Source organism: Leopardus geoffroyi, chromosome B4 (genome assembly GCF_018350155.1).
Source record: "Leopardus geoffroyi isolate Oge1 chromosome B4, O.geoffroyi_Oge1_pat1.0, whole genome shotgun sequence".
Taxonomy (NCBI): domain Eukaryota; kingdom Metazoa; phylum Chordata; class Mammalia; order Carnivora; family Felidae; genus Leopardus; species Leopardus geoffroyi.
The window spans coordinates 95,268,208-95,280,650 of NC_059341.1; the positions used below are offsets into that span (position 1 = coordinate 95,268,208).

The 12,443-nt window shown below is 41.6% G+C and overlaps 1 protein-coding gene and 1 long non-coding RNA gene across 6 annotated transcripts in view; one reads left to right on the forward strand and one right to left on the reverse strand.

The window, feature by feature from the left end:
* Nucleotides 1–11,753, forward strand: part of MYRFL (myelin regulatory factor like) — a 134,954-nt gene extending 123,201 nt beyond the window's left edge. For all 5 annotated transcript variants that reach the window (XM_045465388.1, XM_045465391.1, XM_045465389.1 and 2 more), the window contains 6 exons: nucleotides 4,923–4,985; nucleotides 5,633–5,720; nucleotides 7,692–7,766; nucleotides 10,786–10,906; nucleotides 11,239–11,313; nucleotides 11,473–11,753. In XM_045465388.1, the coding sequence (XP_045321344.1) occupies nucleotides 4,923–4,985; nucleotides 5,633–5,720; nucleotides 7,692–7,766; nucleotides 10,786–10,906; nucleotides 11,239–11,313; nucleotides 11,473–11,559 (509 nt within the window). In that variant the 3' untranslated portion in view covers nucleotides 11,560–11,753. The remainder of the gene's footprint in view (nucleotides 1–4,922; nucleotides 4,986–5,632; nucleotides 5,721–7,691; nucleotides 7,767–10,785; nucleotides 10,907–11,238; nucleotides 11,314–11,472) is intronic.
* On the reverse strand, nucleotides 4,388–8,361 carry LOC123591300. The gene is made up of 2 exons (XR_006709215.1): nucleotides 7,833–8,361; nucleotides 4,388–4,573 (listed from the first exon to the last, which is right to left on the reverse strand). It is a non-coding gene; the product is annotated as an uncharacterized LOC123591300 (long non-coding RNA).
* Nucleotides 11,754–12,443: the final 690 nt, after the last annotated feature.

Sequence of the window (12,443 nt, forward strand, 5' to 3'; positions counted from 1 at the left end):
ATAGACATTAAAAAAAGAGATGTGTCTTTCAAATAAATAAATAAAAATAAATAAAAATGAAATTTAAGTCCTGCCTTACCAGGCTCCCTGATACACTGGGAAAGTTGTTCCCTCTTCTCTCTTTCGGCTGGAGAAAGATGGAAAGGATTTTCTTCACTTCACTTCACAGTTCTCTTCACTATCCTGTTGAGGAAAGCCGCACACTTTGGGGGATTTCGAGTTGTAGAATGTCAGAGGGCAGTACACCAGTGGCACCCTAACTTTTCGACCCATAGAATCCACTATTAATTCATTATTCTTTTAGGATCATTTGACTGAGAAAACACCTAGAGGGAGAATGTTACTGTAAACTCAGTTAAGCTTGTAATCAAATGATTTTTGTTAGTCCAAAGCATAAGAGACTCTTAAAAACTGAGAACAAACTGAGGGTGGATGGGGGGTGGGAGGGAGGGGAGGGTGGGTGATGGGTATTGAGGAGGGCACCTTTTGGGATGAGCACTGGGTGTTGTATGGAAACCAATTTGACCATAAATTTCATATATTGAAAATAAATAAATAAATAAATAAAAATTAAAACAAAAATATTTTTGTTAGTCCAACAGCAATACTTGAAAAATAGTACACATCTGTGGGAGAGTTGTTACTTTTCAAGTCCACAGACCCCACTGACCACTTTATGCCATCACCTGGGGTTCCAGAGTCCCCAGGTCAGGAAAACCTCTGATTTATACCAGCTTACCCATTTTACAGCTGATGAAATGGAGGCCCAGGACCTTGTTTAAGGATCTGCAGTAAGCTACTGGCAAAGTTGGAATTGGAATTTGAGTCCTCTGTCTCCTTGTCCTGGGTTCCTTCCCATCTACCATCGTGCGTCCATTTATTTGGGCACAGTGTGTACATGTACTCGGGATCAGCTTTAGAGGAATCAGAAAGTATTCATTCTATGGTTCTGGAAAGCCCCTTCGGCATCTGCCTCCCGCAGGTTAGCCTATAGCCATTGAGATGTCCCTGTTGTGGGGTATTTCTGGGGGTGTAAAGAAAGCCTCTTCTCTTCTGCTGCTGGTCCATCCTCCCTCTTTGTCCTGACCACTGTATAACACCGGGGTTCCTAAATCTGAAAGTGGAGAAAGCCAGGCAAATTCTTTCAACCAGATGTTTCTGAGGCATTGAAGACTGATTAAAAATTAAGGAATCGGGGCGCCTGGGTGGCTCAGTTGATTAAGCATCCAGCTTCAGCTCAGGTCATGATCTCATGGTTTGTGGGTTCGAGCCCCACATTGGGCTCTGTGCTGATAGCTCAGAGCCTGGAGCCTGCTTTGGATTCTGTGTTTCCCTCTCTCTCTCTGCCCCTCCCCTACTTGTGCTCTGTCTCTCAAAAATAAATAAAGATAAAAAAATTTTTTTAAGTAATAAAAAAATAATAAAAATTAAGGAATAAAAATAATAAAATTCAAGGGTTAAGGGAAAAACAAAAAAACAACAATTTGGAATAACTCTGTAAGATGAATTGTAATATCTAGCAGTTTACCATCACATTTTTATGATATGCTGAGCACAAGCTATTGTTCTTCTTTTGGGCCTAAATTGATTGTGTAAAATGTCGTCAGAAAGTTTATACCCTCTTCCCACTTACTATGAAAGGTTTGGGGAAGACTAATCAGGATGTGGAGAGTGGGTATTTTGGAACATTGAGCTTCTAATCTGAGGCACCAACTGAGTGTGAGGGATTAGATTTTAATCTATGGAACCGATAAAGATTTTTTTAAATAGAGTTAGATATTACAAAGTAATGAGCTTGTGAGGAAAAAAAATCTGTGGATTCCACAGAGTTTTGGTGAAGATTTAAAAAATCTCATGAAGCTAAAAGGCATGGGAATTCCTGCTTATTTTGTTTTGGAGTTCAGTACTCTGAGAAAAGCAGATGGTTCCCTGTGTTAAAATAAAATGGTTCCCTGTGTTAAAGGACTCAGTCATCAATTGGTTGGGCTCATTGACTTTTTCTTGGCATGGGTCTGGTTCAATCAGGAAAGAAAAAGGTATGCTGCTTTGGAACTTAGCCATAGAGCACAATTTTATAAGTAATGCTATAGACACATTCTACCACAAGAGGATATGCTTTGGTTGGACGCCATCTTAAATCTCTCCTCTCCACAAGTTTCTAATTTAGTTTATTGGGAGATCTTTTCCACTGATTGTGAAATATATCTCCAACTTTACAGGGAAAACCACTAGGAGTGTATATTAAGTTTATAGTGAATATTACTGGAAGGCATTTGTAAAATGAGAGTCACCCCTATATGACTGCAGGAGAATTTATGGTTTTCCAATAACCAGCCTTTCAGAATTCAATAGTCTTGCCTCAGAGAGGTGAGAAATTAGAGGTGTTTTATAGGAGATTTAAAATTTATTTCCAATCCTGCCATTTTCATAATTCTAATCTGCAAGATTATCTCTCCTCAACCTTACCTTTTAATTACTGTTTTAAAAAATACAGTTATCCCATAAGATACTACATCCTATCTTAGGATTCTATGTCCAAGAACCTGAAAACATGCTTGTGTGGAAGTGAGGCAACTCTGTAGTTCTGTTGTCAAAATTTATAATGAGCCCTTTTCTGCAAATTCAGCGGGAAAGTAAAAAAAAAAAAAAAAAAAAAAAAAAGGTAAAGAATAAAAGCATACAGGATGGAGAAGTTCTGGTTTCCCCTTCTTTTTTAAAAAAAAAATTTTTTTAACATTTATTTATTTTTTGAGAGATAGAGAAAGACAGAGCAGGAGCAGGGGAGGGGCAGAGAGAGAAAGGGAGACACAGAATCTGAAACAGGCTCCAGGATCTGAGCTGTCAGCACAGAGCCCAATGTGAGGCTTGAATTCACGAACCATGAGATCATGACCTGAGCCGAAGTCGGACGCTTAACCGACTGAGCCACCCAGGCACCCCTGGTTTCCCCTTCTTTTCGTGCCTCATTTGCTTTATAAATTCACAGCCTTCTGTGGAAGCAGTCATAAGCAAAACTCATAGCAGGGGATGTGTACTGACAATTATTATTGAAATAGCTGGAATCCAAGAAATCTAGAGGCCTTTTAGGCAGCACATATATTTATATCTAAAGGGAAATATATATTCAATTTTCTAGGAAATCCTCATGTATCATGATCCATTTCTTCTTAATGAAAAGGATCATATTAGGCAAGATCCTGAGGAAAGCTGCCTCTCTTTCAAGTTCCATCTCACTCCCGTTTGCCAATGGGGCAAAGGAGCCCAGGTTCCCATATCCATTCCCAGCATCGTCCGTACCCATCCGCTGGCAATTTCCCCTTTGAGTGTGTAAGAGGAAACATTTTTCTACCGGGTATATGATTGGCTCTTCTTCTTTCCCTGCCTCTCTTCCTTCCATCCTCCCACAAATATTTGTTGAGCATCTGCGGAGAGCCCAGCATTGCCTTGCCTGGGGCTATGGCAGTGCACAGGATGTGTGTGATGTTCCAGAAGCTCACGGTTGGTTTTGCTGACAGGCAAACAAGCCTGTGTGCCTAGTGTAAGAAGTACTAACCAGGGCAGATTTACTTAGGAGTGATGGCCCCCAAGTAACGTGCGCTCTTGCGTTTGCTTTCTATCCTGAAATTCCATACAGAAAGTTGAATAGATCTTGTCTCTCTTTTCTTCCTGAGAGTAGCACACATTGTATTAACTTATGTCTCTTCCTAATTGAGGTTACTGTCTGTGTTTTCCCCAAAACTGTGTAGAGAGATATAAACATATTATTTAATGCAAACGAAGGAATAAAGAGTACACATACTTGAGAAAAATCAGCAAAATTAAAAAATGCAAAAACTTTAAAATTCTTTTTAAAAGCTTGTTTAGCAACCCACTAAATAACTGCTTTCACTATTCACTTTAAGGATATCTAGGGTTTTTTTCCCCAAAGCCTTAACAACAATCATCTGAATAGTTACCTTTCCAAAATTGCTTTTAAAATGACTTTTCGGCTATGACGGGGTCAAAACCACTCCCCCACTTCCTTCCTCACAAGCGAGCTCTGGCCCTGCACCAGTGATCTGACTCTTCTCTTCAGCTGCAGCACAGTCCTGACCTTGAGTTTTAAGTGTTCTTTTTTTCCTGTGTGGATCACATTATGGTAGGAGTTACAGAGGAATCAAAGAATTTTAATAGAGGTTCCCTATTCTGGAGTGGTCAAGAAAGGGCAAAAATACATACGAGTTAAATAATAAAACAGAGATGACAGGCTTTGGATGTGGAGACAGATCTATCACTAATTAATCACCATATGGATGGTTCAGTAGTAATGCTGTGACACTGGAAAGGAGGGGACTGTGGGCCGCAGTGATCTGATCTGCTAGGGCCGCCATAACAAAATACCACAGACTGGACAACTTAAACCATAAAATTTGTTTGCTCACAATTCTGGAGGCCAGAAGTGCAAAATCAGGGTGTTAGGAGGTCTGGTTTCTTCTGAAGCCTCCCTCCTAGACTCACAGATGACCACCTTTGTGCTGTGTCCTTGCAAGATCTTTGGTCTCTGCACACCCCTAGTGTCTCTGTTTGTCTCTTCCTATGGGGAGGGATACCAGTCAGATTAGAGTAGGGCCAGCATAGCAGCTTCGTTTTAACTTCACGGCCTCTTTAAAGGCCCTATTTCCAAAGACGGTCATCTTCTCAGGGGTGAGGGCTTCACCGTAAGAATTTGGGGAACACACATCAACCCAAAACAGATGGCTTCTTGGAAGAAGGTGAGAATATGCTAGATCTGTAAGAAATGGGGTAGGGATTGGATGGGTTGAAAGGTGGGAGAGAGAAAGTGAGGGGAAACATTCAACTGACAGAGACAAAGAGGGGCTCCTACTAGGTTTCTTCTCATCCTGACCAAGCATTAAAGATTGACAGAGTATTTTCTTCTTCAGAAGACAGAAGCATGTCATTCCTGGCAAGAGATGCGCTAACCAGCCCTGACTGGGGGACTGACTGTGAGTTTACATTTACGTGACTATTCTTTGACTTTGTGGAGCCAGGTAGAGTAACAACAAGCCGTAAAAGCATCACTGGAGTGAGGAACAGGGATGAAGGCTGCACCCTGCCAGAACACTCATAGGGATCATGCTTTTAGAATCAACGCCCACCTAACCGTTAAGGAGACATTAGAGTTGGTCTCTCACTACTGGACCTGTTGAGGTTTATCTCCATGGATTTGAATAATTTATTTGAACTCTCTACCTTTTTTTCTATTCTAACTGTATTTTTAGCTTGTTTTCTGTTTTCCGAGTTTTTAAAAGCCATCTTTATTGGCCAGATGGCATTTCATATTGTACTCTCCATTTTCAATAAATGTCAATTTAGTAGGACTTCCAGGGTCCAGAAATTCTTTTGGATGCGATGAGGCTGCCTATTGGAACCTGGATTTTTATTAGTTTTCTTAAAATTTACTATAACAACAACAACAACAGAAGGCTTCTCCCTGCCCTTCTCCTTCTCTTTCCATTTGAATGCAAATGGAACCCATTTATCTAGGAAACTCTTATTTCACATTCAGTAATTTGGAGACTTTGCTGGAGCACAATACTCTTGTCCTCTGCAGAAGAGTTTACTTTCTTTTCTCTATTTCTTCTCAATTCAGGGATTGACACAACCATTAGTTCTATTCAGATTATGGAAATCCAGCAAGTAATAGATCATCGGTATTGCAATGGAGACCACCAGTGCGGGTGGGTAAGCCTCCCCATTATACCTCGATTGTTTCTGGAATTTACTCAGGGCTCTGGGTTTCTGAGACTGGAATGAAAGCTAGAACTACATGGTAAAATCGATGTGTGCTTACATTGCTCCTTAAGTGAAAACACATTTGTTACACGGTGGACGAGGGAATCATAAAATGGTTGGTATTAGCAAATATCAATAAACCAAGGCTCCCACGATTCCAGTCTCCCACTTTAATGGGTAAAGCCAAGGCAAAAAGCTTAGAGGGCAGGTCTGTGGCTGACTCTCTGAGGACACATACCATAGGCCCAGAGCTGCTGGTTAATTTTATAGACAAGAAAGACATTGTTACTGATGGCTCCAAGTAATGAGTGAGCTGACATTTACACATTTTAATAACAAGGAATACCATTGTTTTAATTGCTAAATAATATAGCTTATTTTAGCTTTTTCAGTTAGGAGGAAAAAAATCCAGATACTGAAAAAGTTATCAGCAACATCCATGTCTGTCGTGTGCCGTAAGGTAATGACGCATTTAGGGGCATAGAGTACAAGTAGCTTCAGAAAGCACAATATGCAAGTTGAAGGCATTAAGAGTGGGCAGATAATTTTCTTTCTTTGATAAATATGTACTGGGTGACTGCTAGGTTAAAGGCAAGGCCCTGTATTTGGAACTGGTGTCACAAATCCTTTGCATTCTCAGCCTTATTGCTTTTTTCAACCTAATGTAATGTAGGCTTCAGGCTTCAGGCTTGATTATACTGAGCTTTAAAAATAAGTTGTCTGGTGCGTTATGATTTGTTCATGGCTTTGACATTCGTTATGTCATCGAATTCTCACAAAGTCCCTATGAGGTTGGTCTAGTTGATCCCCATTCTGCCATTAAGGAACCTGAGCTTCAGTGAGCTTAAACAATTCAGAGACAGACAGTAATTACTGTGTTAGGGTGACATAATGAAGAAGAGTAGGATGATTCAGGTTCAAATACCAGAACTTTGACGAGGTAAGTTCATTCCCCCTGAGTGTCCATTTCTCATCTGTGAGATGCTACTGCATGCAGATGCTGGGGGGCATGTGGTAGGAAGTAAATTCCATTTATCTAAGCTTCCTCTGATAGAACAAGGCTCTCCTGATCTCACTTCAGATCAGTTTTAACAACTGCTTCCTCATTTTTAACAACCTACTTTAGTGTTATTAAAGAGAATCTAAAATGACCCTGGCTCTTTTTCCAACTTATCTGGTTTTGTTTCTCCATATAATTCAAGGTATGGCCTGGACATAAGAATTTGTGTTAGATATAATATGCTTTTCTGCTGGGGTTTTCATTCCAGTATGAGTCCCAGGAAGTCCCGCTTTCTCCCAAGTATCTCTCTTAAAGGGGATGTGTGTGTGTGTGGGGGTGGGGGTCGGGGGGCTGGGGGCGTGTCTCTGTATAAGTCCTTCTGTGGTGCAGTTTCCTCCCTTATGAAATGGTGATTCAGACTATAATAACACTAGTTGATTCAAGTTCTGAACGTGCGTGGTATTTCCTGCTAATGTTGCCTAAAAGGGAGCGATTCAGGATAGAAAAGCTGGTATTCATTATTTCCAGTCCTCCTTTCCAGAGGGATTGTTAGTTTGAGGCCTTTGCCTCATTTGTCCTCCGAAATCTGTGTCTCCTTAACAGGGACTGGAGTCATTTCCGGTGTGCTCAGTTTTATGCATTTGGCCTGGGATTTGGCTTCCTGTCATTTTGTCTGTGTGTTCTAACAAACCATAAATCTCTATGGTATATTTTATATATTAAGACCTAAAAGAGATCACTTTGAAATTTGACAGGTACATCTCTGGAAAACATAGAACTCTCCTGTGCTAAATTTGATTTTCTGTGTTTGTTATAGAGCATTTCACAGTTCACATAGTATTTAGTGAGTAACAAAAGCCTTTTGAAGCCTTTCCTGTGTATTTTGATTTGTGGTTTTATTTTTTTCCATAATTAGCTCTGGAAACTACAATTACAATATTCCTGTTAATAAGCACACACCTGCCAATGTCAAATTCTCTCTGGAAATCAAGTAAGTGCATAACTGTAGAAAACAATTCTGCTTCTATCATTATCTGAATAGGAAATCTGAACTTACTTCACAGCTGATCAGTAAGTTAGAAGGTGGGAAGTTATCAGTCCATGCCGGCGGATGGTAGTTGGGTTGAGAGGTGGGCCAGCTCTAGGGAGTTTTCAAATGAAGGCTGGGATCTGCCAGGCTCCTCCAGTGAATGGAAAGACCCTAAGGATTCACTCTCAGCACCTGTAAAATGGGAGCAGTCTTGGGTTTGATGCACTCAAGTTGCAGACTCCCCCCGACTGTGTCCCTTTGAATTAGGGTAGGAGCAAGAGTAATAGCACCGTCCCTGGGTTGGGGGGCTGGGCAGTTGGGCGAGTCCCTGGTAGCAATGCTGAGGCCAACACCACTCCCTCTCCCCAGGGGAGTTCAAGGAGTCAGAGTTTGGAGTTGGGCAGACCAGGGTTCAGATCTTGTCTCTGCCACTTACTAATTCTGTGACCTTGGAGAAACTACTTATCCTCTCTGAGTTGTTTTTGTCTGTAAAACAAGTTTGAAATAAGGCCGGAACAAGTAGAGCTGCTGTGGGAACCGCTGTTAAGAATAGTGAAATTAAGGGGCGCCTGGGTGGCGCAGTCGGTTAAGCGTCCAACTTCAGCCAGGTCACGATCTCTCAGTCCGTGGGTTCGAGCCCCGCGTCAGGCTCTGGGCTGATGGCTCAGAGCCTGGAGCCTGTTTCCGATTCTGTGTCTCCCTCTCTCTCTGCCCCTCCCCCGTTCATGCGCTGTCTCTCTCTGTCCCAAAAATAAATAAACGTTGAAAAAAAAAAAAAAAAGAATAGTGAAATTAATAACTACCATTTGCTGAGCACAGAGCCTATGCCACACACTCTACACTTTAATGGTGGGTCATATAATCCTCACAATAACCCCCTGAGTTCGGTATTTCTCTTCTAGTTTGTATTTTTCAGATGGGAACACTTAGGTCTAGGGAGGTCAAACACACTTGTCCTGAAACTCGCAGACAGTAAATGGTAGAGTTGGGTTTCAAACTCAGCCCATCCTTTAAACCATCACTTTCCTGCCTTCCCAGTGAGATGAGAGATGTAAAAACGTTGCCCTTTCCTGGCACATATGAGACACTTAATAAATGATAGCTCTTTTTTTATATAAAAATTGTAAGTTATTTTATTTTGTTTGAGAGAGAGACAGTGTGAGTGGAGGAGGGGCAGAGAGGGAGGGAGAGAGAGAGAATCCCAGGCAGGCTCTGTGGTGGCATCACAGATGTGGGGCTCAGACTCACAAAAGCGTGAGATCATGACCTCTGCCAAAAGCGAGAGTCGGACACTTAACCAACTTGAGCCACCCAGGTGCCTCAATTGTAGCTTTTATTATCAGTACATTTCCTTCAAAATCACAAAGCTCTAATTTAATCTATTCGTACCAAATATTTAAAATAACTATGGTACTTCTAAGACTTTCGACCCACTTCATTCAAATTATGCAATGAGCTGCTCATCCGGAAGATAGATGGTTTTTATTTTGTGTCTTTTGATTATAGTCTCTCCTTTTCTCCCCCCTCTCCACATTTCCTCCCTTCTCCCCTTTGTTTTCTGCCTCTCTTTTCCTTTTCTCTGTCCTCCATGCTCCCTCTCTGCTTTCCCAGCTCTGTTACTCCTCCTCCATCTGTCCCTTCTTCTGTTTCACTTGGGCTTCATACTTCTTCCCTCATCAACTTTGCTTCTACAATGAGTTCATGACACTCAACCCAACGGCTTGCCTTGGAAAGGTTTGTTTCAAGCAGCAAGTGTTTCGTGACTCAGAGCCCATCACATTTCATGCAGAGCAAGAGCTCAATGTACTGTTTTCTAGCACTCCCTGAGTAGCCTGGAATAGCATATCCTCCTTCATTCCTAGCTTCAATGGCAGGAAGTAAGCTGACACGGTATGTCCCCTGAAGTGGCAGAAAACCATCTTGAGCCACTAAATCAGGCTTTTTAGGTGAAGAGCCATTTGTCCAATATGTGTGATTTAAAAATAACACACATACTCAACTGAGATTGTAGGTTGTCCCACTTGTGCAATAAGATCATTTCCAAGGACAGATGGATCTCAGCCTCTTGATGATAATTAATGGGCTAACCTCCAGAGAAGAGTCATTCTTTCTGGCAGGACTTCTACTCTGATAGCTTTTAAGGGAGGTAAATTCTAATGGGGCTCACCCCCACATCCCTTCCTGTGTTTGTGCACCTTGCTGCTTCAAACAGTATCTCCTCAGATCAGGGGTGTGTAGAATCTGAAATCCTGGAAACTTCAGGTAGATGCAAATTCAGTTGCCAGAGAAAAGAGAATGGATATCTTCAAAAAGTATTTTCTAATCTGTGGGGATAAGAACTTCTGATGCTAGGGTGATTTAAGTCATGAGATTAGGTCTTAGGGACTATCATATGCTACCCCAGTGGTTGTTTTGGTCAATTCAGGCTGCTACAACAGAAATACCATAGACTGAGTGCCTTAACAAACATTTATTTTCCACCCTTCTGGAGGTTGGGAAGTCCCATATCAAGGCACTGGCAGATTTGGCATCTGGTGAGGGTCTGCTTCCTGTTTCATAGAAGGCCATCTTCTCACTGTGTCCATATAGCAAAGGAACAAGAGAGCTCTCTGAGGTCCTTTTGATAAGATCAGTAATCCCACCCATGAAGGCTCCATGCTCAAGACCTAATCACTTCCCATAGACTCTACTGCCTAACACATCACATTGGAAGTTGGGATTTCAGCATATGGATTTGGGGGAGGGGAACACAAACATTAAGTCCATGACAGTAATCATCTGAGACTGAGTTTCTTTCTGTAATAATTAGATGGGAACGGGCATATTGGCATTGATGAGCTTTGTGTAATAAAATGCCTGCAAGAAACTTTGAATGGAGTTCCAAGTTACGTTCCCATTCGCACCTCTTTTTATCAAGGTATCGCCTAGTGGAGCTGGTAACTGCTTTCCATTTGCCCTTTCTCTCCTTTGTCTCTTGAAGCACAACAGAACCATTGATAGTCTTCCAATGCAATTTCACCCTTGGAAATATATGTTTCCATAGTAAAAGGGAAGCCAAAGGGATACAAAGCCACCGAGAGGTCTCCCAGGAGATGACACAGGTAATGTTTTCCAGCCCCTGGGCATTCCGTCCCTGTTCCAGAAGAAGTGTGTCTAGAATTGCGGCACAGCCTCTGTTCCCCACCAGGAGAGGGATGCCGCGAGCCAAATGCCGCTGTTTCTCCTTGCTGGCTGACCCTGGTCACAGGGCTTTGCTCAGCATCCTCCATGTGTCCTTCAGAAACTGCAGACTGTTTTAGTGACTCCTATCAAAAGCTATTGTCACAGATACCTTTCCTAGAGTAGTCAAGGAAATGCTTTCTCAGACTATAGTCTTTCCAACTGAGTGTAAAATGTGGTTATGAAATGGATCTCCCTTTCATTCATTATTTAGGGCTATCAGCACATTTGGAGCCTCCCTGTAGCCCCATTCTTTGATAGCACATACCACTTTCGTGTAGCTGCGCCGGTAAGCTTTCTTTCTTTTTTTTTCCCCCCTTTTTCTTTTTCTTTTCCGGTGAGAAAAACAGACCATTAAATCAATCCATCGATCAATTCAAGTCAGTCAGTCAATTACTTTAACCGATTTTTACATTAGTCATTCTCCTTTTTTCTTCTGTTCTGACAGGATTTAGCTGACTGTTCAACGGATCCTTATTTTGCTGGGATATTCTTTACAGATTACTTCTTTTACTTCTATCGGCACTGTGTCTGATGTACTCGAATTTGGTTGAGGACTTCTCCAAGGAAAAATACTCAAAAATACGGCGAACAGAAACATAACCTCTTGCAATCTCTTTCTTCTCTTTGTAAAACATTCACATTTATTGCTATAGGGCTTTTTCAAGCTTTGGCTTCTGACAGTTTTGAGACGCTAATGAGGAGAATAAAGTGTTTGCCGCAACTTGAGATAGTGTGGTTTTTGATTTTCCCATGATTATGAAGAAAACTCTTCCAGGAGTAAACAGCACTGTTGGGCTTGAAAATACTGCTTCTGGTATTAAGGAATCTGTGAGGCCAAAGACGCAGGTCAGAGTCTACTTTGTGTTATGTATTTCTTACTGTAGCTTTCGAGAAAAATAAAAAGGCCCGTTTCTGCCAACGTGGGCCCACTAAACACAGACTCTTAACAGTGTGTGATATGGTGTGTGTTAGGGGGACGGATGGGTAGTGTCTCACAGATGAGCTCACATTTAGGCAAACTATTGCTATGTGTTTATGGAAGAGAGGGAGAGGAAGGGAAGGAAGGTGGAAGGGAGGGAGGGAGAGAGAGAGAAAAACGACATATACTAGAGTGCAGAATGTTGCTTGTTAATGATTTGGATAAGAGAAATAGTTGCAGTTCTACCCTCTAATGCCTAATGCCTGATGGACACTAAGTTTTGTGTGCTCTCTTATGAAGCACTATCTTGTGACAAGTTTTTTAAGGTAACCCAGATAATCTAGGCCCAGGTTATTTTCCAGTTTTCATTGGTTTTGTTTTCTTCTCCCTCTACATATGACGGCATTACGACCCATCTCTATTGTTTTCAGCTAAATTAGCTCTTGGATACTTCTGCCTGGCTTATGGGTACATTCATATGCCTTTCCCAATTTAGA